This window comes from Pteropus medius, unplaced genomic scaffold (genome assembly GCF_902729225.1).
Source record: "Pteropus medius unplaced genomic scaffold, Ma_sr-lr_union100, whole genome shotgun sequence".
Lineage (NCBI taxonomy): Eukaryota > Metazoa > Chordata > Mammalia > Chiroptera > Pteropodidae > Pteropus > Pteropus medius.
In genome coordinates this window covers 28,980,010-29,003,291 of record NW_024340696.1, presented here as the reverse complement: position 1 = coordinate 29,003,291, position 23,282 = coordinate 28,980,010, and the positions used below count along the sequence as shown (strand labels likewise).

At 31.6% G+C, this 23,282-nt stretch overlaps 1 protein-coding gene across 1 annotated transcript in view; it reads left to right on the top strand.

The window, feature by feature from the left end:
- REV3L (REV3 like, DNA directed polymerase zeta catalytic subunit) overlaps positions 1-23,282 on the top strand; it is a 136,691-nt gene that overhangs the window by 49,301 nt on the left and 64,108 nt on the right. The window contains 9 exon segments of the mRNA XM_039870451.1: positions 1,100-1,174; positions 8,132-8,292; positions 10,295-10,391; positions 12,082-12,176; positions 12,745-12,849; positions 13,693-13,777; positions 13,864-14,012; positions 19,016-19,135; positions 20,845-21,082. Of these exon segments, the coding sequence (XP_039726385.1) occupies positions 1,100-1,174; positions 8,132-8,292; positions 10,295-10,391; positions 12,082-12,176; positions 12,745-12,849; positions 13,693-13,777; positions 13,864-14,012; positions 19,016-19,135; positions 20,845-21,082 (1,125 nt within the window).

The following is a 23,282-nucleotide window of genomic DNA, read 5'->3' as shown; positions in this document are numbered from 1 at the left end:
ACAGCTCAAAACAGCTAAAAAAATTGTTTAAATATACCCAAAATAATGATGCCACTCTCAAATTACTCTGTATTTGATGTCTGCTACACTGTCAGACATGACAGAGAGAGATGGTGCCCTAGTAATAAGTTCAATCTAGTGTCAGTCATGGGAGGACAATATTTTAAAAATGAAAGGTTTTATCCACCTAAAGATTTAATCATCCCCTTATTTATAGAGAAATTCTAAGCAAATATAAAACTTTTTATTTCATCTCCAAATTCATACCTGTTCACATATTCTTTCTAATTACATCATCTTTGAAAATGGTGGTCTAAATATCAGATGTACTGGTATAGTTTCGGATCCTCCTGAAATGATATGACATGATAGCCCAACTTATTTCATCTCGAATTGAGAACTTGTTTCTCTCTCTATCATGTAGATTTTTGTTTCTCCCTTTCCCCACTCCAGCTGATGCCCCAAGAAAAACCCAGCCTCAACATAATTAGGGTTCTTAAGTAAGTCCATGTTTTTTTCAGTATCTTAAGTTCATGTCTACATAGTTTTCATAGGATTCATTTGATTTGGATGTGTGATATACACACACATAAACATACATGTATGTATACGTATATATAATAAATTGTCTCTGCCTAATGAACTGGCAAAATTAATAATAAACAGATGATTAAGGAAAGTGATATAAATGCTATTAACTAAAGGACTTTTTTGATGAAGAACTTTAGTTTATGACCGAAAAAATGGGAAATGGGAGAAGGTATTTGAAAGGTCTTTGTTTTTTTCATACATGGTCAGAGTTAAAGAAAAAAGCCACTTTTTAATACTCATGATGATTGAAATTAATGTGTGAATAATATGCTGCTTCTTTTTGTCTCTTGTGTTTTTTAAGTGATATTTTTAAACTTTTTAAAAGAAATTACCAGATTTCAATATTTTATATGTTAACTTGTGGTAGGTTCAATTAGAAAGGAGTTATTGTTTGATTTTTGGAGTGTAAGATTGAATTAGCCCAGCTGAATCAAATTAAGACAATAAATTATATTGTTACATATTTGAATGATGAAAATAATTCAATATATTTTTTCTTTTATTTCAGGCCTTTTTATGGTTATCATGAGAAGGAAAGACACTTTATGAAGATCTATCTTTACAATCCTGCAATGGTGAAAAGGTACAAGGATAAATGAAATAAAAATATGAATAACTATCACTTAAGTATTTTAATAATAAAAAGAGAAATCTAGACGAAAGCCTTGTTTATAGCATTATTAAAGAAAGACACCATAATATGTACATATATGCATAAAGAAAGAGACCCATGGCTTAGAAGGATATTTTAAGTGTGAAGGTACCTTGGTTTATAGCCCCGAATTGCTTCCTTTCTATCTTAGATTTAGAGTTTGTGGAAGTAGATAAGGAGACATGATCATGGCTGCCATGTATGATCTTAGTGCCCCATTGGCTAGATCAGATGTTCAATACCTAGAAAAATTATTTATTTTTCTTTTTTCCCCTTCTCTCATTAAGTCTCTCTTCCTATAGCTTCTTCCCTCAATCATCCTGGAGCCCAAGTTATTGCAGGCAGGAAGGGGACATATGGAGAAGACTTCACTCATCCTCTAGGGTTCAAAACAAGTGTGTTCACTCTGTGTGTCATGACAACCGAGGGTAAAAGTAGCCTTGAAGAAGTGCTGAGTGTTGTTTTTTTCAAAAGATCCTCTCTGCCAATAGGCACTAGGTTCCAAATGGTAATCTTTTAGTAAGATATAAATTAGATACTTCCCCAGAGTGAATTTAGGCACCAAGAGAGGCACAGCCACTAAGGAGATGAGGTTTACTGTAAATTAGGCCATTGAGAACTTCACGGAATCTCAGTGGATATTCACTTCTCTAAGTAACCACTGAAAACTAATTTTCCCTATAACCTGCCCCCAACCTTACCCCAAACAGTTTGTTTTTACATAGGGTACCAAAACAATTTTCCAGAATAGATACTTAAAGACAGTGATGTTTCTTATACCAACTCCTGTGGATTCTTACCTTCTTTTGTGTGCACAGTGGTAAGAGTAAACCTCAGTCGTTTTTTTCTTTCTTTTTCATCTCTAAATGTGCTAAGTGCAAACCATGAAATTGCATAAGTCTTTTACAAGTAACCTGTAAACTGTAGTTCTATTTGAAGTGTTTTTCTTGTGACTATAGCAATCAAATATTTATTAAAAACTATTTCTAATAAATTTGCTTTAAATTATATAACTTTTATCACAGTGTCTATCTGAAATTCTCTGATTTATTGAGAGATTCATTAATTTATCCATTTTTAATAAATACTTATAAAACGCTTACATTATTTGATGCACTATGGAATTTGCTGGGTAAACATTGGTGAACAAAGTTTACATTGTTTCTGCCCTAGACAAACAGTAAACTAGTAACCTGAATGTCTAGCCAAAAATTGTAATACATACTATGAAGGAAAAGAACAGGGTCCTGTGAAAAAAAAAATATTTTGTTGTTATTATTTTTTATAATACTTTTATACATGAATCATTTGTTATAGTATCTGCCTAATACATAATGTAGTAGTTAAGAGCCCAGACTCTCAAACCAGATTGCCTGCATTCACATTATGGTTCTGCTACTTACTAGCTGGATGACTTTAGGCAAGTTATTGAATCTTTCTGTGCCTTAGCTTTCTCATCTGTAAATAGTGTTGATGTTGGTACACATTGTTCTGATGATCAGGTATGTTAGTTAATATCTATACATCACTCAGAACAGTGCCTGGCACATTATAAGTACTATGTAAATATGGGCTGTAATATAGATGTAAAATGTTAAAGTGCATATTTTGGACTTTACACTCACTCTTAACTCTCTTCCCTAGAGGCAATCACTTTTAAGAGTTTGGTGTAGGCCTTTTTATTTTTCATATGTATATATGTACATATATGCACATATTCTCTTTTAAATGTCCATATAAAATTGGTATCCTACTAGAATGTAAGTCACGAGGGGCAAAGATTTTTTCTGCTATTTGCTGCTGAATCCCCAGTTTTTAGAATAGTATAGTATCTGGCACTTAATAGTAACTATTGGCGGAATGAATGATTGAACACTATACATATCATTTGGGAACTGGCCTCTTAATTCTCCTACTCGTTCATCTCCTGTGATCTTTATTTCCATTCTTCTTAAGCTACCTGCTCTCTTAACCACACCCTAGAGCTTGTGTTACTGCTGAAATTTTATTTTTTTGTTATTATTTTTTAATCTTGGAATTTTATTTTTATTTTTTTTAAATTAAGTTTATTGAGGTAACATTGGTTAATAGAATTATATAATTTTCAGGTGTACATTATAATTTGACATCTGTATATTCTATTGTGTGTTTACCACCCCAAGTCCAGTTCTACCTCTGAAATTTTAAATGTAAACATCTTGGTTTCTAAACACATTTTTGAGATAAAATTTACATGCCACAAAATTCACACATTTTTATGTATACACAATTTAATGATTTTTAGGAAATTTACTAAGTTGTGCACCTACCACTGTAATTCAGTATTAGAACCTTTTCATGGTCCCAGTAAGATTCTTTGTTTTTTCTATTCTTTTAACTCTGTCTCTGAGTTACTAAAACTCTATTTTCAGGCTTCAGGTTCCTTGGCACCACTACTACTACCCCGTTCTGTAGCCTCCTCCTGCAACTAATTTCTGTCCTTTCCATCTTAGCATCTATTCTTTACCTTCTCAACTCCTTTTCCTGCAGGATAAAACCATCAATTTTGGATTAATCCATTTATTTACTTTCTTTGTGCTAAATTCTGGTTTCTCATTACTGCAGGATACCAAAAAATCACAACGGATTGGTGCCTTTGTTAAATTCATGCTCTTCAGCTTTGCCTAGGCCCTTCCTTGACCTGTCTTACTTGTATTTTTCTCTAATTCTCTCCTTATATTCTCTACCCTCTTTACTCAAATGTTAAATCCCTCCTGAAGCTTTGCCTCCCACTTCATTATAGAAAATAGAACTCATCAGTCTAGAATAGTGATTGTCAAAGTGCAGACTGGGGATTTCTGAGACCCTTTCATGGGATCTGCATTGTCGAAATTATTTTCATAATTCTAAGATGTGATTTGTCTTTTTCACTGTGTTCACTGGTGGTGGGTAAAACACTGGCACTGGGGCCCAAATCAGGGTAATGGCATCAAACTACAGTAGTCACACCTTATCCATGGGGGCACATTCCTAGACCCCAGTGGATGCCTGAAACTGCAGATAGTCCCGAACTATATATATATTACATTTTTTTTGTGCTATACATACATACATATACACATACACTTTATAGCTTCTCTTTGGCATAGCCAAATTGCCAGCATCACGACTCTTGCACTTTGGGGCCATTATTAAGTAAAATAAGGATTACTTGAACACAAGCACTACGATACCGTGGTAGTTGATCTGATAACTGAGACAGCTACTAAGTGACTAACAGGCAGGTAGCATGTACAAGCATGGATACACTGGACAAAGAAGTGATATATATATACTGGTTGGGATGGAGCAGGACGATGAGAGATTGCATCATGCTACTAAGAGTGGCATGCAATTTAAAACTTAAGAAATTTTTATTTCTAGAATTTTCCACTTAATATTTTTAGACCAAGATTAACCTCAGGTAACTGAAACTTCAGAAAGTGAAACTGGTTAAGGGAGGATGGTCGTTGTAGTTTCTACTACTAAACACTCACAGATGAAAAATAAAAGCCAGCTTTTTTTTTTTACGTATGAGGATATGGTAAAAATTGTTAATTTTATTAAATCTTGACCTTTGGGTATGCATCTCAATATTTTATCTAACAAAATGAAAGCAAGCATGTGCTGCAGTGCTATGACTGTCTCAAAGAAACAAACATTTTTATGATTTTTAGGTGCAAGCTGAACCACCTAGTGTTTTTGTTAATGGAACACCATTTTTACTTTAAAGAACAACTGATAGACAAAACAAGTTATGGTGATTTGCCTGTGTGACAGACATATTCTCAAAAATGAACAAAGTAAACCTGTCTTTGAAGAAGAAAACTCATATAGTATTTGTTGCCGACAATAAAATTTGAGCTTTCAAGCAAACATTAGAATTGGGAAGATTTTATTGGTACTGTGAACTTTAACAGCTTTCCCATACTTAAAAGATTTTTCTGATGAGTTAGATGATGATATTAACAAATGATTTTTTTAATATATTGTTTAATGAAATATATCAACATTTACAAGTTCTATCTTCGTGGATCTGTATTTTTCATATGATTAGTGAGTGATGTTAGAAAATCATGTATGGGTAAAAATACTTAAAATATTAGATAATAGTTTTTAATGTAACAGTACAAAAACATTATTAATATGTTTTCAAATTTCACATTATTGCTAACCTTTAAGAAACTACTACACTCAATTTTTATGTAGTGTCAGAGAAAATCAACATTTATATGAGAAGTTATTCAGTTACTATTCTTTTTTCCAACTACATATCTTTGTGAAGCTGGATTTTCTTCATATGCTTCAACCAAAACAAAATATCACAATATATTGAGCAGAAACATATGTGAAAATCCAGCTGTCTTCTATTAAAACAGACAAATTTGCAAATATGTAAAACAATTTCTTTTCTCATTAAATTATTTTTGTTTTGGAAAATACAGTTTTTTTTTTTAAATAAAGTAATGTGATTTATGTTAACATAATAGGTTTATTATTATTTTTAAATTAGCAAATAAGTTTCTTTAAAATTTCTGTTTTAACTTTCAATAAGGTAAATATTAATGGATAAAAACCATATGAACAAAAGCTCTTTGGTGTTCTCAATGATTTTTGAGAGTAGAAAGGGGTTCTGGAACCAAGAAGTTTGAGAATCACCAGGCTAGAGCTCTCTTAATTTCCTATCAAATATCCTTAAACTCTATTCACATCCATTTTCTCCTTTTTGCTACCTGTTACAGTGAGAGATTCCCTCCTTCACCTCCAAATTCAATATCCACCATCTTTGACCTTTTCTTCCATCTACTAGTTATCCCTATTTCCCTTCCCTACACCTTTTAAATATTGGTAAGACTTAATTTTATACATATTCATACTTATGACACATACATTCATATTCATAGCTATTCTCTCTGAAGGGTTTAACTCTACTTTGTGAATCCAATTTCTTACCTCCAATTTACTCTTTAATGTACTCCAATATGGCTTATACTCCGAACCATTCCACCAAAATTGCATTCACTAAAATTGCTAAATCAATTGAACACCATTTTGTCCTTTTGACCTCAGGTCATTGCTTACAGTGCCATAAATAATCCCAAATGTTGGGTTTTTAAATATGTAAACTTGTGGTTTTCCTCATACCTATCTGATCCTTTATATTTTGCTATTTTTTTGGTTCCTCTTTGGACATCTGTGGTTGTTCCTTGTGGTTCCGTCTAAGGCTTTTATATTTTCTCTCTCTACTTTCTCATCACTCTGCAGCCTTATCTACTCCCCTGGTTTGGTTTTGTTTTTGTTAATCTTTATGTATTTGACTTCCAAATGTATACCATTAGCCTAAATTTCCTCCAGAGCTCCTGATCAATATATCAAACCATCTCCTAGATAAATAGAATAGCACTATAGTTAAGGACTCACAAGTCAGACAAAATTTGATTTGAACTTTAGCTCTTCTGCTTGTATGATTTTAGGCATCTTTTTAATCTAAGACTCAGTTTCTCTATTTATAAATTGAGAGTGAGTGATAGTACCTTAGGTTTGTAGTGAGGATTACTTGAGATTAAACATTTAAAGCTCGTAACACAGTATGCAGTACATAGTGCTTAAAAACATGTTACCTGCCTTTGCTGTGTTAATAAAGTTATTCTTATCTTCATCTTCATTTTCATTCATTTTTAATATTTTCCTAGACATCTACCTGAATATCTCATTATACCTAAACCTAGTATGTCTAAAACTCAGTTTATCTTTATTCCTCCTCCAAAAAAAATCCCAAACAAACCTGTTTTTTTTTTTTGCAATCCTTGCTATTTCAATAAATGCAGCACCACCAGCTAGCTGCTTAAGCAAAAAATCTAGGGGTTATCCTCAACTCCTCTTCTCCCTTTTCCTCCACATCTAGTTAGCCGTCAAGGCCTGACCATTTTTGTATGTCTTCTGAATCAACATATTTTCATGATCCTTGTTAAAGCTGCCATCTTAATTTTTCCATAGTAATGTTCTCATTCCCAATCTCTCTCTAGTCTTGTGCATTCTCTAGCTAATCTAGTTTCCTTGTGGTCATTTCTCACGGAAATTCCACTACCTCCTCAGATGTCTTAATAGGCTCAGCATGATCTGACTTCTCATCACCTCTCTAGCCCTCCCTCTTACCACAGTTCTGTCAGTAGGCCTCACTCAGTGGTTTCAGTTCCCGAATAAGCCACATTTTCTTGTGACTCTTTGCATGTGTAATTTTATTTGCATAAAATACTCTTCCCTCTCTTCAAAGAAAAAGTATCTCCAGTTCATTGTTTAGTCCCCTGCTTTGAGACTTCTCAAGAAAGCTTTGCAGAAACTACCTCTGCACCTCTGATTAGTGTCCCCTAGATATTTCATACACTTCCCCTGCATAGTACTTATACAGTTTATAATTGCCAGTTGTTTGTTTTCCCCATCATGAAGGAAAAACAACTCAGAGATGAAAAATATTAAAATGGTTACATCTCTGTGGGTGGATCATATTTCCTTTTTTAGAATGTTTATATAATCCAAAAAATTTTCCGAATTTTTAAAAGAAAAACCTCGTATTTTAAAAACCTTTTTTAACATTTCGGCTTTTTCAACATAGTTTGTATTTAATTGCTTTTAGAAGTCAAAATACTCTTCATCTAAGAAGTTTTTTGACATTTTTTTTTCAGAGCATGTGGCTTACTTTAAAACTTGATTTAAACTTTTAATTTTTAACAAAATACAAATTTCCAGTAAATTCAAAGTAAAATATTGGTATGCAAATATAATGTGTTGTCTATATTTGTATAATCATTGTTTCACTTAACATTCTAGGAACACGATTTTATAATATAACTTTTTTTCTCCCTACTTTAGGATATGTGAACTTTTGCAAAGTGGAGCCATAATGAATAAATTTTACCAGCCTCATGAAGCGCATATTCCCTACCTCCTACAGCTCTTCATTGACTATAATCTGTATGGAATGAATTTAATAAATCTGGCTGCTGTCAAGTTCCGAAAAGCAAAAAGGAAAAGTAAGGTTAATTTCTCAAATTCAAATTAAAGCTTTGAAACAAGGGTTAGGTAATTAATGGTGTATAAAATAATATGTATTTAGAAAATAAGTGCCAAATGGATAAAGAATAAAATATACAAAATGGTATTAGAGTTTATTAGGAAAAGCATTTCAAAAGAAATTTTTTTGTGTAACAGCTTTATTGAGATATAATTCACATACCACATAATTCACTCATTTAAAATGGAAAATTCAGTGATTTTTAGTATATTGCCAGAGTTGTGCAGCCATCATCACAATCAAATCAACACTTCTAAGAAACCCAGCAAAAGTTTGTTTCTAATAGGTGAAAAGCATGAGAAAAGTTTAAATTAGCAAGTATACATAAGCTATTTATTTTAGTTATAAATGTAGGTAAGTATTTGAATGATAATTAGAAGGGATTTTTTCAAAATACAGAAAATTTTTACAATTTGAAGACAGAAATACATGAAATGAGTTGAGAAATAAAAAGCAGGGAAATTGCAAGTATGATTAAATAATTTATATTTTAATTCATTATACTAAATAGCCCTCGAGTTTCTGCTTTGTTTTTGTTTTGTATAAGATGAAAGGTTACGCTAAAATCATGGAAAAGATAGATGAATAATTTTTTGTATTTTATTTTGTCATGTTATCTAAGACACATTATAGTTAAACTGACAGTAAACTTTATGGTAAATTATATAACGTACATAAAGTAACATTTTATAAGACAAGTTAATGTAGTATGTAATGTAGTTTTACTTTTGAAAGTGGCATAAATTCAAAAGTGAAAAAGATTTAGGAATTTTAATATATATGCATATATAATTTGTCTCGGTTTCAGTTATATAACTGATTTTCAAATGAAATGGAAATTACTATAGTCATTAAGGTGAAGAATATAGAAATAATTATATAGAGTAAACATTTTGAGTATCATAGAGGCATATTATATTACACTTTTTTGACATCCACAGTTGAATAGAAATTTTATTTACATATTTCAATTAGAGTTTCCATGTTCTTTAGAGAAATATTCTAAAACAATACATAATGTATAGGTAAGTATCAGTTACACGTTTTGGCATGTGTTTTGTTGAAATAGCAAAGATGGTAATGCCTGATCGCAGTCTGATTATACCCATTTTGTGATTAAGCTAACCAAATAAAATTAAAGCATTAAATTTAGCTGAAGAGGATTGCAAATTTAATATCTTAATGTTAGGATTCTTTCTGTGCCACTTAAGCTTTCTCTTATCTGAAAATTGAAATTCTCATAAGAGGTCACAGAAAAGTTGCTAAAATGTAGAGACTACTTCCAAAGCATTACCCTAGGACTCAGTTTCTGAAACTCGGACAACTAAGCAAACATGTATAGTCCCCTCTTCAAGTGCTGGTAAATTCGTATTTGCATTTGCCCCAAGTTTCCACTCAATGTTTCTGCCATTTCTCCTGGAATGCATTGTGTATTTTCTTTTTGTTCAGAGATTAGTATTAAAGTATGGCATCTGATTTCCACTAGAATTTTAATTGAAGCTCATACAGGAATTTGGATTAAAGTCTAACAAAAATTCTTAATTCATCCAAATAAAATGAGATTTTAAGCATACCTATCACAGTAGCACATTTAAAATGTCATGCTATTGATCTTGTCTGATCTCGGAAGCTAAGCAGGGTCGGGCCTGGTTAGTACTTAGATGGGAGACAACCTAGGAATACCAAGTGTTCTCAGCCTTAAAAAAAAAAATGTCATATTGTTATTCCAGTATCAAAGTTTTGTAGCCGTTTCTCTTGTAAGTATGTATTGCAAATATTTTTTTTCCCTCTTAGATTTGGAACCAATACTCTCAGCAGAACATATACATTCCTATGTGTGTATGAATTTTTAGGACACAATTTTAGGAACTAGTCATATAGGTTGTATATTGTTTTACTTAAAAGGTAATTATAGGCAAGTTAAAATTAGAACTTATTCCCTTTTATCTTTCTATTTCTAGGTGATCCATTGCGTGCAACTGGCTCTTGTAAGGATCAGCTACCAGGAAATTCTCTTACCGGTACCTTATTTCGGTGGGAAGAAAATGAAATACCAAGGTTAGTTAATGTAAAACAGAAGAAAACTGACTTACATATATCCTACTGTATTTAGAAATTAATGGTTACCATAATTGTGTGAACAGGAATGTTAAGAAAGGCACAATTGTCTACCTTTGTATCTTTTATCTACCTTTCATGACAAAATGAATGGCCTGCATGTATTTACTGACTCAAATTTTTTATTCATGCTTTTTCTATCTACTAGAAACAGATTTTTAGTTCTGAAAACTATTTCCTTTTCCTAAGAACACCTGTTCTGAATGTTTGAAGTAGTTTTATAATAAGGGCAAGAAGTAGTCGTGAATTTTTACTATGAGACCATATTTTTCGATGTTATTGTTTCCCTCCTTTGTTACAAATTCGCTACTCCTGGAAAATTCAGCCTTGAAATTTACAATATAATTCTTCCAAAAATTGTGAAACTTTATGAGAAAACTGTTGATTATAAACTATTTTATCTGATTCATTTCATGGCAAAACTGATTTTTGTTAAATTGTATGAATAAAGGAGACAAACTCTGTTAATCATTTTTTCTAAAGTAGAAAAGGTATATTGTGATAGGTTGCTAATATGTTTGTTCTCTATCAATCAGTGGTCAAAAGATATATGTGTGTGTTTGTGTGTACATGTATGCCTATATATATACATGTGTATTTATTTAAATTGTAAAAATTCTGTGGTTTAACAAATTAATTTCTAATGTTCCATCAAAATTTCCTTAGAGATAGACAATGGAAAATGAAGTTTTGCTAATATGTTTCTCTTAAAACATTTAAAACTGTTTCACATAAAAATGTTAAGGAAATCTGCCATCACCTACTTTCCAGTAAAATCATGGTTCTCTCCTTTTCATCTGATGTCCATATTTGTAGGATATCTAAATTTTGGAATGAGTAAACTGAGATTCATCCTAGATGATGTATGTTCATTCTGTCAAGCAGAGACAGTTATATGATGTCCTAATCTTTCTATTTTTGTGGCTCTGATGAAAAACAAAAACACTTTTGAGTCAAAGAGGACTAACGGGAATAAGAATTATTCCCTTTGCGGTTCTCATAAGAATTAATGCTCTTGTGGTGTCACCACTTTTCCTAGCTATAATCCCACTGTTGAACACACACAGTTTCTCAATTTTGTAGTTACGGAGAATTTTAAAGCATTCTCCATTTCATCAGTAGTTGGGGGCAGGGAAAATAGTATCATTTGTTCACCTTTCAGTATGCTCACTTCCCTTCATCTCTTTTTGTTTATTCTCTCCTTATTTAATCAATGATTGCTGAGAAAGATACCTCTGGTCAAATGATTTCATATATGCATGGTTTTTGATGCATCTGTCTGTTGTCTGTCTCTCTGTTATCCCATTCTGTCCTGGATATGATGCACATGCTAAAACATTGTACATTCCTTATATATAAAATATAATGAACTAAAATATGTAGAATGTACCGCAAAAAGATCTCAATAGAGTTGTCAATGTAATAGGTATTTTGTATTTTTCTCTTCCCATTTTTCATTTCTTTATATGCATATACACAGAATCAATTATGTCATGAATAATTGTGAATTAATATATCAGTGGCTTTTCTGCTTACCACCTAAACATGAAAAATTGTATAAGTAAGAAAAATCTTCAGAAAATTTGCTCTTAAATAATTAAGGGGTTTTTTTTATATGTTTTTAATACAGCTCTTTAATACTGGAAGGTGTTGAACCACAGAGTATTTGTGAATTAGAAGTAGATGCTGTAGCTGCTGATATCTTAAATCGGTTGGACATTGAAGGTACATACACAATTATTCTTAATATATATTTTTATTTTTAAAAATTAATGACTTAAATAGGGTGGAACAAGTAGGTAAGAAAACATTATTCGAGAAGTAAGATGTTATAGAAGGAAGATGCAAAATGTTATCAAGGTTGCTTCTGTACCTCTGATGAGATAGTCACAATTTTTTTCATTTATATTTTCATTCATATGTTTGCATAGTCATGAACCTAAAGTATGTGTAACACTAAATAAATTAGCCAGTATAAAAAAATTTAATATACTCTGACTTTTAATTTTTTAATTTTCAGGTTGTATACCAGGGAGCGGACTCTTAGGTCTATTGGCTATCATCAAATGTTTGAATCTTTTTCACTTGGTGGGTTTTTGGGAACCACTGGGAAGAAAACTAAAAAAGGAGTAACATAAGAAATGTAGGTTGGGATAGTTTGTCCGCTTTATTACACAAAGTAGGTAATTGTTTTTCTTAAGAGACAGTATTTATTTTTTAAAAGTTTGGATTTCTTTTTTTAAGCAAGCACTTTTCACTGTGAGCTTGTAGTGAAGTATTGTTGTAATTACAGTTCAAATTGGTGGAAACCCTGGTCTACAGGCTATATGGGAAGATGAAAAGCAACGGCGAAGAAATAGAAATGAAACTTCTCAAATTAGCCAACCTGAATCACAAGGTATAAACCAAATAGTATTCTAATTACTTTTTAAACAAGATATTTTATTGGAAAAGTTTAAGCCCCAAGTTTTTTGTTCCTTTTTCATCCTCTAGTATGTTCTGACTTTATGTATTTCCAAATAAGGTATAAAATGCACAGAACATCATGAATCCCAACTTAGAAACACAGTATTTAACTCATTAAGCTTTGAAAATGTAACAACCCATTATTTTTCCAAATTATTTTCTGGTTATGTCATATAAACTCTCACTTCGATCATCTTATACATCTCTTAAGAAAACATTCATTTTATTTATTTTTAAACCCTGCTACATTCAAAAAGAATTTGAGGGAGCTTAAATAAATACCACAGACACAATGAATATATTAAAGGTAAAAGAATAAAAGACATAATTCAAAAGGCAAATGTATTTGAAATACAGTAGTAAGCCTATGTTGAAGTCCAGTATAAGTTTAAAATTTTGTTATAGTGCCTTGAACACTAACAAGGCTTTGATATATTTCCAATGCTTTTTAAAGTAGAAATATTATATTTTATTAGGGAAAATTTTATAGGTTCAGAATGTATGATACATGTATAAGTAGAGAACAATTTTTCCTGTGTTATATTTAAATTATAGAATTTAATCTTGAACTGACTTTAAGTGCTTAATTTTATAGCTTTAGTAACAACCGTTTCTCTTTTATTTGATTTTATAATAGAATTACTTTTAGGTGGTGTTATATGTGTCAAGAGAAGGTTAGGAAATTGCTACTATTTTTAAAGCTACTCTAGGAGAAAAGAAAATATTTCATTCATTTGCTATCTAAATCTTTTTTATGCACTTTTAAAATTCAAAGATCGCAAGTTTGTGCCAGCAACAGAGAGTGAAAAAAAATTTCAGAAGAAACTTCAGGAAATTCTCAAACAGAATGACTTCTCTGTGTAAGTGGTTATTTATTATAGATCTCATAACTATTTTATTACTTTGTCATCTAGTTTGTTATAAAGGATGTGTTTTAATTAAGCAGAACATTATCAGGATCTGTGGACTACAGCGATGGATCACAGGAGTTCTCTGCTGAGTTAACATTGCACTCTGAGGTTCTGTCTCCTGAAATTCTTCAGTGTACACCGGCTAATATGGTAGAAGTCCACAAAGACACAGAGTTGAGCAAAGGTGAGGTTTTCTTTTTTAGGTATACAGATAATACTCTAACATCCCTAACAGATATCTGTATATCTAGCATTGAGATAATTAGATTTGGTTGAATTTGCTAAGTTTTTTTTTTTCCTAAGAAATAAACATCATTGATATAGCAAAAACCTCTCTCCCAGTCCTTTACCTTTTCTTTATCTCTAAAGATAAGCACTACTCTGAAGTTGGTACAAACTGCTACCATAAGTGATTTTAATTTTTTTATGTATGTATATCTATAACATACTATGATTTTAGGTTTTAAATTTTCTGTGAATGGTGTCCTACTTGGCATAGATTAAATAACTTGCTTTTTTCATTCAGTATTATATTCTTTAACAACTTAATTATCATTTATATAAGATGAAATTCACTCATTTTAAGTGTATCATTTAGTGATTTATACTAAATTTACAGAGTTTTGCAAATATCTCCATAATACAATTTTAAAACATTTCTCTCACCTCAAAAGATTCCTTATGTCCATTTGCAGTCAAACCTGTTGCCACCTCCAGCCCCAGTTAACCACTAATCTACTTCAAGATTTGCCTTTTTTTGGATATATAATATAAATGAAATCATACAATATGTGATCTTTTGTGTCTTTCACTTAGTATAGTGTTTTCATGTTCATACATATTGTAGTATCAGTATTTTATTCCTTTTCGTTGCTGAATAATATTGCATTGTATGAATATACCATATTTTGTTAATTCAGTCATCAGTTGGTAGGTATTTGAGATTTCATTTTTTAGCTCTTAAGAACAATGCTGCTGTGAACATTTGTATGTGACTCTTTGTATGGATATATATTTTCATTTCCCTTGAGTCAGTTCCAAGGAGTGAAATTGCCGGGTCATTTTGTAAATTTGTCTTTAATTTTTTAGTAAGCTGCCAAACTGTTTTCCAAGGTGACTATATGGTTTTATATTCCCATTAGTGATATGTGAGGGTTCCAATACCTCACATCTTCACTAATACTTGATTATTATGTCTTTTGTATAGCTATCCTAGTGTGTGTGAAATGGCATCTTGTTATGGTTTTAATTATTATTTCCCTCATTACTAATGATGTTGAGTATTTTTATATCAACATTATAACTTTGAAATCTGTTTTTGTTCATTCATGGTTCTGGGTCATTTTAGCTGCTGATTAGTGCTCCATTGTAAGACTTAACAAGTGTATCAATTTCTCTACAACTGTTAGTTGGTTTTCACTTTTGCACTGTAAATGACAGTGTTATATCTGTCACCTTGTGGCTATGTGCCAGAGCTTCTCCACAGAAGATATATAGCAGTGTAATTTGCCAAGTCTTAAGGTGGATGTATTGTACTCTACCTAGATAGCACCTGCTCTAACAGATGTAATGCAATTAGCTTATACATAATTGGGAAATAGAAAGTAATGAAAGTTTTACTCAGAAGTCACATTGTTTTATATGCAATTTTTCTAGGCCAGAAGAGACAGAATAGTAGGAATAGAATTGCAGCCTTCAGCATAAAAGGAAAAGCTCTTTTTTCACTGCTGCATTGGCAGCAGGGGCTCTTTCAACTGCATCAAACAACAGCAACAACTAAAAGTGAGCACCTTTACCCAGGGCTTCCTCCCTCCCTAAGAGTTGCATTCTAGCATTGTGCCATCTCTGACTCATGACCGGTTGCACCATCTCCTAAGCTCACCTTAATGCCAGCCTGCTGACTCAGAGCTCTACTTTCATTTGCTTTGTCCCTAGCATCTTCCAGCCTCACTTTAATGAAAATGTACACAGCATTTTTATACTGTTATTTTCTGTGCATTTTTAATATTCACTGTGACAGCCTCCAGCCACACTGAGTGGCCTTCCTTACTGATTAGAATGATCTCCCCAGGTACCAATCACTGATTTGGTAGTGCTCTGGTTACAAAGTTGCATAAATTTTGCCTTAAATTTTAATTTCTATCAGCCTTGTTATTTATAATGCTCAGTTTTTCAGATTTTGAGGTATGTTAATAATAAAAATATCACATTATAGTAGTAAAGCCAGTATTACAGAATTACTCTATAAAATGATTGTACCTGAATTTATATTTCCACAATATTTTAGAGCTTATATTTCCTTATATCCTCAACAACATTTGATAGTGTCAGATGTAAAAAATTTTTATCATTCTGATCCTTTGATATCTTCTTAGTTTAATCTGTATTTCCTTATTACTAATAAGTTTGAGCATTTGGGTTTCTGTATCTGAAAATTGCTTATGTATATTCTTTGCTCATTTTCTATTGGGTTACTAGTCTTTTTCTTCTCATTTATAGGAGTTCCTCATATTTTCTAGATATTAAGCCTTTGTTAGTTTATATGTATTATAGTGATATTTTTTCCCCATCTAGACCTATTCTTTAGAAGTCTTCAAAAAATTTTTTTAGCTCTCTTGCCCATCTCTTTCCCTTTTTTTTTTTGGTGTTTTGCATGTCTTCATTTTTAATATCAACTTTAACAATTTTTTCTTTATGATTCGATTTTCATACCCAGTTTATGAGTCCTTCCCTACCCCTTATGTAATGAAAGTTTTCATCCTTAAGACTCATGTGTGCTTACACTTTGGTTTTTCACATTTAGATCTTTAATTCACCCGAAATTTACATATATATAAAAAATAAGGATCTAATTGTATCCGTTTTTCTAAATATAAATACCTAGTTGTTCCAACATACTTATTGAAAAGATATTTTTCCTCTACCGAATTCCCCCACCTCACTCACATTCCCTCGTGTTAATATACTATTGTAGTTACGGTAGCTTTATAAGTATTGACATACAGCAAAGGCAGATCTTTCCTTTTTCAGCTTCAAAATTGTCTGGTTTTGATCTTTTAAGAAAGCTCTCCCATGTTATTTTAGGATCAGACTGTTTCACTTCTGGAACATCTGTAAACATGATATATTTCTCATTTTATTTGGTCTTCTTTTATGTCTTTCAATAAAGTTTTGCAATTTTCTTTGTAAAATTATTTTATAGCTTATGCTAGATATATTCCAGATGTCTTATGATTGTTTCAGTTATAAGTTTTATCTTTCAAAAATTATATCTTATAATTGGTGACCTTTAGGAACTTCACTGACCTTTGTACATCAGTCTTATATCCAGCAACTTTGATCAGTTTATCTGTGTTTTCCCTTGAATTTTCTGGGTATGGAATCATCATCTGCAAATAACAATTTGATTCTTTTCCCATCCTCACACTTTTTAAAAAATGTTTTAATGCACTACTTAAGAACTCTAGGATAATGTTAAGTAGAAATGGTAATAGTCTTTCTTGGCTTAAAAGGGAGTGTTTCTAATATTTCATCATTAAGTATGAAATTTACTACAAGATATTGGTAGATAAACTTTAATTAGGTTAATATCTCTTCTATTGTTTGCTAAAAGTTTAGGTTTTTTTAAAATCACAAATGGATATTAAATTTTACCCAATGTTCTTTTCTGGATTTATTGAAATAATCAGTTTTTTTCTTTTACTCTGTTAATATGGTATTTAAAATAATTTTTATTTGCTAATGTTAAACTGTTCATTCGCACTCCTGAAATAAACCTTTCTTTGTCACAATGTGGTATATTTTTTTAAGCATTACTATATCTACTTTGCTAATATTTTGTTTAGAATTTTAACGTTTTTAAAATAATCAAGAAAGAGCTACACTTTGCTCCATTAAGTGAATTGTAGAGTTTTCCCTCTTTTTCAGCAATTTTTCAAGAATTTTAATTAAATCGGTATAATCTACTTCTTGGAGATTGATAAATCTCATCTGTAACACCATCCAGACTTAGTATATTTTTTTTGTGGGTGAACTTTATGTTGGGAAGTGGTAGGTAAAGGGAATGTATTTTAAACTACTAATTCAATTTCCATAATTATTACAGGTGTACTCAAGCTTTATATTTCTGTTTGAATCAGGTTTTATATCATGTTTTTCCTAAGAAATTATTTGTTTTTTCTGATTTTTCCATATTTTTGTTATAAAGTTGTTCATAGTATTTAACTTCTCTTTTACCTTTTGGCACTTCCCCTTTTATTTCTAACATAATTTATTTATGCCTTCTATTTTATTTTTCTCATTCTTGCCAGCCTTGTGTGTTATATTATTAGATTCACAGGACCAGCTTTTATTTTTATGGGTCCTCTCAATCGTCTTGTTTTGGGATGAGCTGTTTCACAGTTGTTTGTTCATGTTGATTAAACACTCTTTATTAGCCCAGCTATGTCCTAGGATGTGTTGAAAATATTTCTTCCTGTAGCTTTTTAACTGTCTTTTAAAAACTGTTGAAAACACTTGAAGTCTGAATACTGGAAGCAGAAAAAATAACTGTTTTCCAGTTAGCTCTTATAACTGCCTGCCATTTTTTGCTATATAATCTTCTTTCTTCTACTACTATGTGCTTTTCTTAAACTCTCTCTCTCCCTTTGACTAGATTATAAGATTCATTTTATCTTTTTTCTTAAAATTACTTAATCCCTCTGTACATTAGACTTTCTATCAAAATCGCATGTTGAAAGACTTGTAATTTTAGTAAAAACTTCCTGAGAAATATAAAGTTAATGTACAGTGAATTTAGTTGTAATTTTTAAGCCATAGAGAATAAAGAGTTTTAATCAAATAAGTTTGTCTTTTCTTTTTCCTTAGTATATTTTAATGTGCAATGATTTTTATCAGAGTAATATAACTATCTAATACAAACTAGATAGGAATAAAAAAGCTAAAGATTATAAATATTTAGTGATTCATAGATTCAAGGGTTTTGTTTGTTTTTTTTTTTAATTACTCCATGGGACTGCTTAGATATTCCTGTGGCTTTTAAGTTTTATTATGTTTTTATTTAACATATTTCATTAACACTTCAAAATCTGAAATAAGTTTATATTTTAATGCTTCCTAATTTACACAAATTCTAAACACTAAATTTAGGCCATTGCTGTAATGTTTTCTATTCTTTGTCATATTAAGGTCACACTAGACACAAAGTGGAGGAAGCTCTTATTAATGAAGAAGCAATTTTGAACCTCATGGAAACTAGTCAGACTTTTCAGCCTTTGACCCAAAGACTGAGTGAGTCACCAGTTTTCTGTAAGTAACAATTCTACCATAACTTTTCAGTGAAAGTTAGTATGTGAAGGGGTGTTTTTTTTTTCTTTGAAGAGGTTAATGTTGCATGTTCAATAAATCTTTATTCTACTTAGTACAAAAATGATTCTTACATTAAACGAAGTAGCTTTGTTTCTCATTTTCACCTTGCCTAAGTTTGTAAAAATGCAGTATCAATGTTAGTCAAAGATCTAAGAGTCAAATATCTATAATTTGCTAATATTAATTTTTTTAAGGATGAGGCAGGAAAACGAAAACATTGCAACTCTAGGTTTAAGAAATGGATTTTTGCCCAAACAGTGCTTATAAGCAAATATCTACATATTTGTCATATCTGATAGCATAATCAAACCAATTTCTTTAATATCAACGAAGAAAACCTGAAACTTTATATTTTCGTAAATGGGGAATACATTATCTCATTTGACAGAGAAAAAGATTGTGACTAGGTTAGAACAAATTTTCATGATTTTTTTAAATCATAGCTTTTGAGAGATAATTCACATATCATAAAATTCACCTAACATATACAGTTCAGTGATTTTTAGCATATTCATAGAGTTATGCAACCATTACCACTATCTAATTCCAGGACATTTTTATCACCCCAGAAAGAAATCCCATACTCATTAGCACTCACTCCTCATTCTTCCCTCTTCTCAGCCACTGGTAACCACTAGTCTAGTTTCTCTTGATTAACGTATTTTGGGTATTTCATAAAAATGGAAACATATAACCTTTTGTTTCTGGCTTTCACTTAGCATAATGTTTTCCGGGTGCATCCATGTTGTAGCATGTATCATATACATCATTCCTTTTTACTGCTAAATAATTCATGATATGAGTATGTCATATTTCATTTATCCATTCTTCACTTGATGGATATTTGGATTTTTACTTTTTTGCCTATTACAAATAATGCCATGATTATTCATGTATAGGTTTTTGTGAAAACATATGTTTTCATTTCTCTTGGGTATATACCTAGGAGTGGAATTTCTGGGTCGTATTGTAACTCTATATTTAATATTTTGAGCAACTGCCAAAGCAGCTGCACCTTTTTTTACATTCTGATCAGCAATATATGAAGATTCCAGTTTCTTCACATCTTTGCCAAAACTTTTTATTATCTCTCTTTGATTTTAGCAACCATAGTACATATGAAGTGGTATCTCAAAGCTCTCTGGTATTATTCAGCTACAGATTTTGTTTGACTATCCCATGAGCTAAATAAAGCTTATGTAAGGGCTAAGTTAATTACATATATTCTTTTTAAGGCACTTCCTTAGCATTACTTGATATATTTATTATATATTTTATATTTATGTTGAACACTTGTGGCCATAATGGTTTAGTGCTCCTCAAGCTTCATTGTGCAGTAAGAGCTTGGGAAGCTTGTTAAAATGCCAATTCCTGAGCCCTACCTCAGAAATTCTGATTCAGTAGCTATGGGTTGGGGTCTGAGAATCTTCTTTTTAATAAGGACACAAAATCATTCTAATGCAGATAGTCCAAGGATCACACTTTGATGGAAGAACTACATCAACACATATAAGTCTTTGTACCAGCTCTGTTTTTTTCAGCATATGCCAGCATTTATGATTTTGTCGTTGTTTTATAATTGATGTGAATTGTTGAATTATTTAGAAAACTGAAGTTATTCAGTCGGTTATACTTTACTTGTTTTATAGTGGACAGTAGTCCTGATGAGGCTCTAGTACATCTTCTTGCTGGTTTGGAAAATGATGGATATCGGGGCGAAAGAAATAGGATGTCATCGCCATGTTGTTCCTTTGGAAACACTAGAAATCCCCAAAATAGCGATGATGAAGAAAATGAACCACAAATTGAAAAAGAAGAAATGGAGCTTAGTTTGGTCATGTCTCAGAGATGGGACAGCAATATTGAAGAACGTTGTGCCAAAAAGAGGTAAGTTTTGTCATTTCAGTTATTTTAATATGTCATGCAGCAGTGGTAACTGTCTGTAGTCATCATGTTGTATATTACATCCCTAGTGCCTATTTATCTTATAAATGGAAGTTTGTGCCTTTTAACCACCTTCTTCCAGTTCCCTCTTCCCCCTTGATCTTTTAGAAGTCATCTGTTTATATAGGTAGTATTAATATGCATGGGTAATGAATGGGGCAAAGTAGACATACCTCCATATCCCAGAATTTGGAAAAAAAGAATGCCCTCTGAGAGTTAAACTGTTTCTGGGCTGGAGCAACAGTTACAGAGTCAACTTGAAGACAAAAAATGACTTCTAGTTCGGATTATACTGAAGGATTTAAATGTTATAAATCAGTAACTAAGTTAAGTAGGCAAACAAGTCGGTCTCAGAAGCAGACACTGGTATTCTGGTTCATTTCTCAAGGTAAATGAATATGATGGCACTAAATCAGTCTCTTGTGAGTTTGTTTGGTTTGAATCTGCCCCTGAGCTATATGCTCTGTGTGTAGAAAAAATTAGGCTTCTGAGCCTGAAACAATGAATATTCCTCTTCTTTAAACTTCTGTAGGCAATACTAAAACGTCTAACGTCTACATTTGAAATTTTCATCCTTTCAAAGTCATTATTGAAAGGTGAAAGGTTAATCCATATATTATATTGACACATCTATATTACATATGTACATGTATATTACATATATATGAAATATTTCTCTAATTTCTCAGTGCTACCTAATGTAAAAAATAAAATTTCTGACTCCTTCTCCTATTATCTGGGTATAAATCAGAACTCTCTCTTTTAAATATGCTCCAACAAAGATTCCCATTTTCATTCTATGAATAAGAAATTCCAAATCTGTAAAGTATTTCATACCTTCTTTCTACTTTCATATACTCAGTTCCCTTTGATGCCACTGTGATAAATCTTTCAAAGACTTAGCCCCTTGACCATTGAAGACCGAATTTTACCTAGTCCAAACAGAATCAGTGTTTGATTTCTTAATCAATTTGCACTCAACAGTGTCATAAAATGCTTTTTGCTAATATTTTCTAATCTTTGTAGCGATTCTGTCCATTGTTTTGTCTATTTTTTTTTTTTCCTATAAACTGTGTAACTCTTTTCATGAAATATCCTGTAGGGCAGTGGTGCCTCAACACATCAACCTCCTTTGGAGCATAGTCAAGCCTAAATGATAATAGACAATGCTATAACATGGTTTCGTTCTTGTTTCTTTGTTCCTTATTTCTGTAATGATACCACTTGACCCAACAACTTCTGGAAATTTGGAATTTCACTATCACATTTGATTTGCCCTCCTTTACACCCCTGTTTTGCGTTAAGCCCTATGAGTCAACTCTGTTTCCATAGCCTCTGTTCTATTCTTCATCCTCCTCCTTCCCAACATATCCTAGTTTAGTCCTTCATTACCATTCATCTAGAATACTATGATTCACTTTTTAACTGGTCTCCTTGCTTCCAGTCCTGTTCTCCTAGGGATGGTGACTATGATAATTAAACAAACACTTTGTGGGCACTCAGAATGGGAAGCAGAGATTATCAGGACCCTTCATGAATTCAAGTTATGCTCTACTGTCTTTATATCCTTTTTAAATATGGTTACTTACTAGGGAAATGTAATAATCGTATTGAGTCTTGATTTCAGGTAGGCATTTAACAAATTCTTACATAACATCCTTATGGAGGAGAGTACATGGCCGTTGTGAGATTAGATGGGTTCACAGAATTTACATGATTTTGCATTCAAAAACCACTTAAATGCTTGCTGTATGCCAAGTATTTTTCTAGATTGGATTGAGATGGTCACAAATATTGGACATTGGTAATTCATTGGATGACAGAATATAGATTCAAAAATATCTTGAAAGTAAATAAGCGAAACCTAATAGAGAGTGATATGTTTAGGTTCAACCAGTTAACTTTACAAGTATAGACTAAATAGACCTTCAATTTATTATGGGCTTAACAATTTCTGTGGGGGATCCATGGATATTACTTTATTAAGAGCACAATAAGTAGTGTATGTTTGTTTAAATGGTGAATTTTATTATGGCTACCAGCTGTAACCAAGATAATGTTATTCTAACAGAGTTTGGATTTTATTAATAGAATAGTTATAGTATTTATTTGATGTATTTGTCTTGCTGTAATAAATTTGATT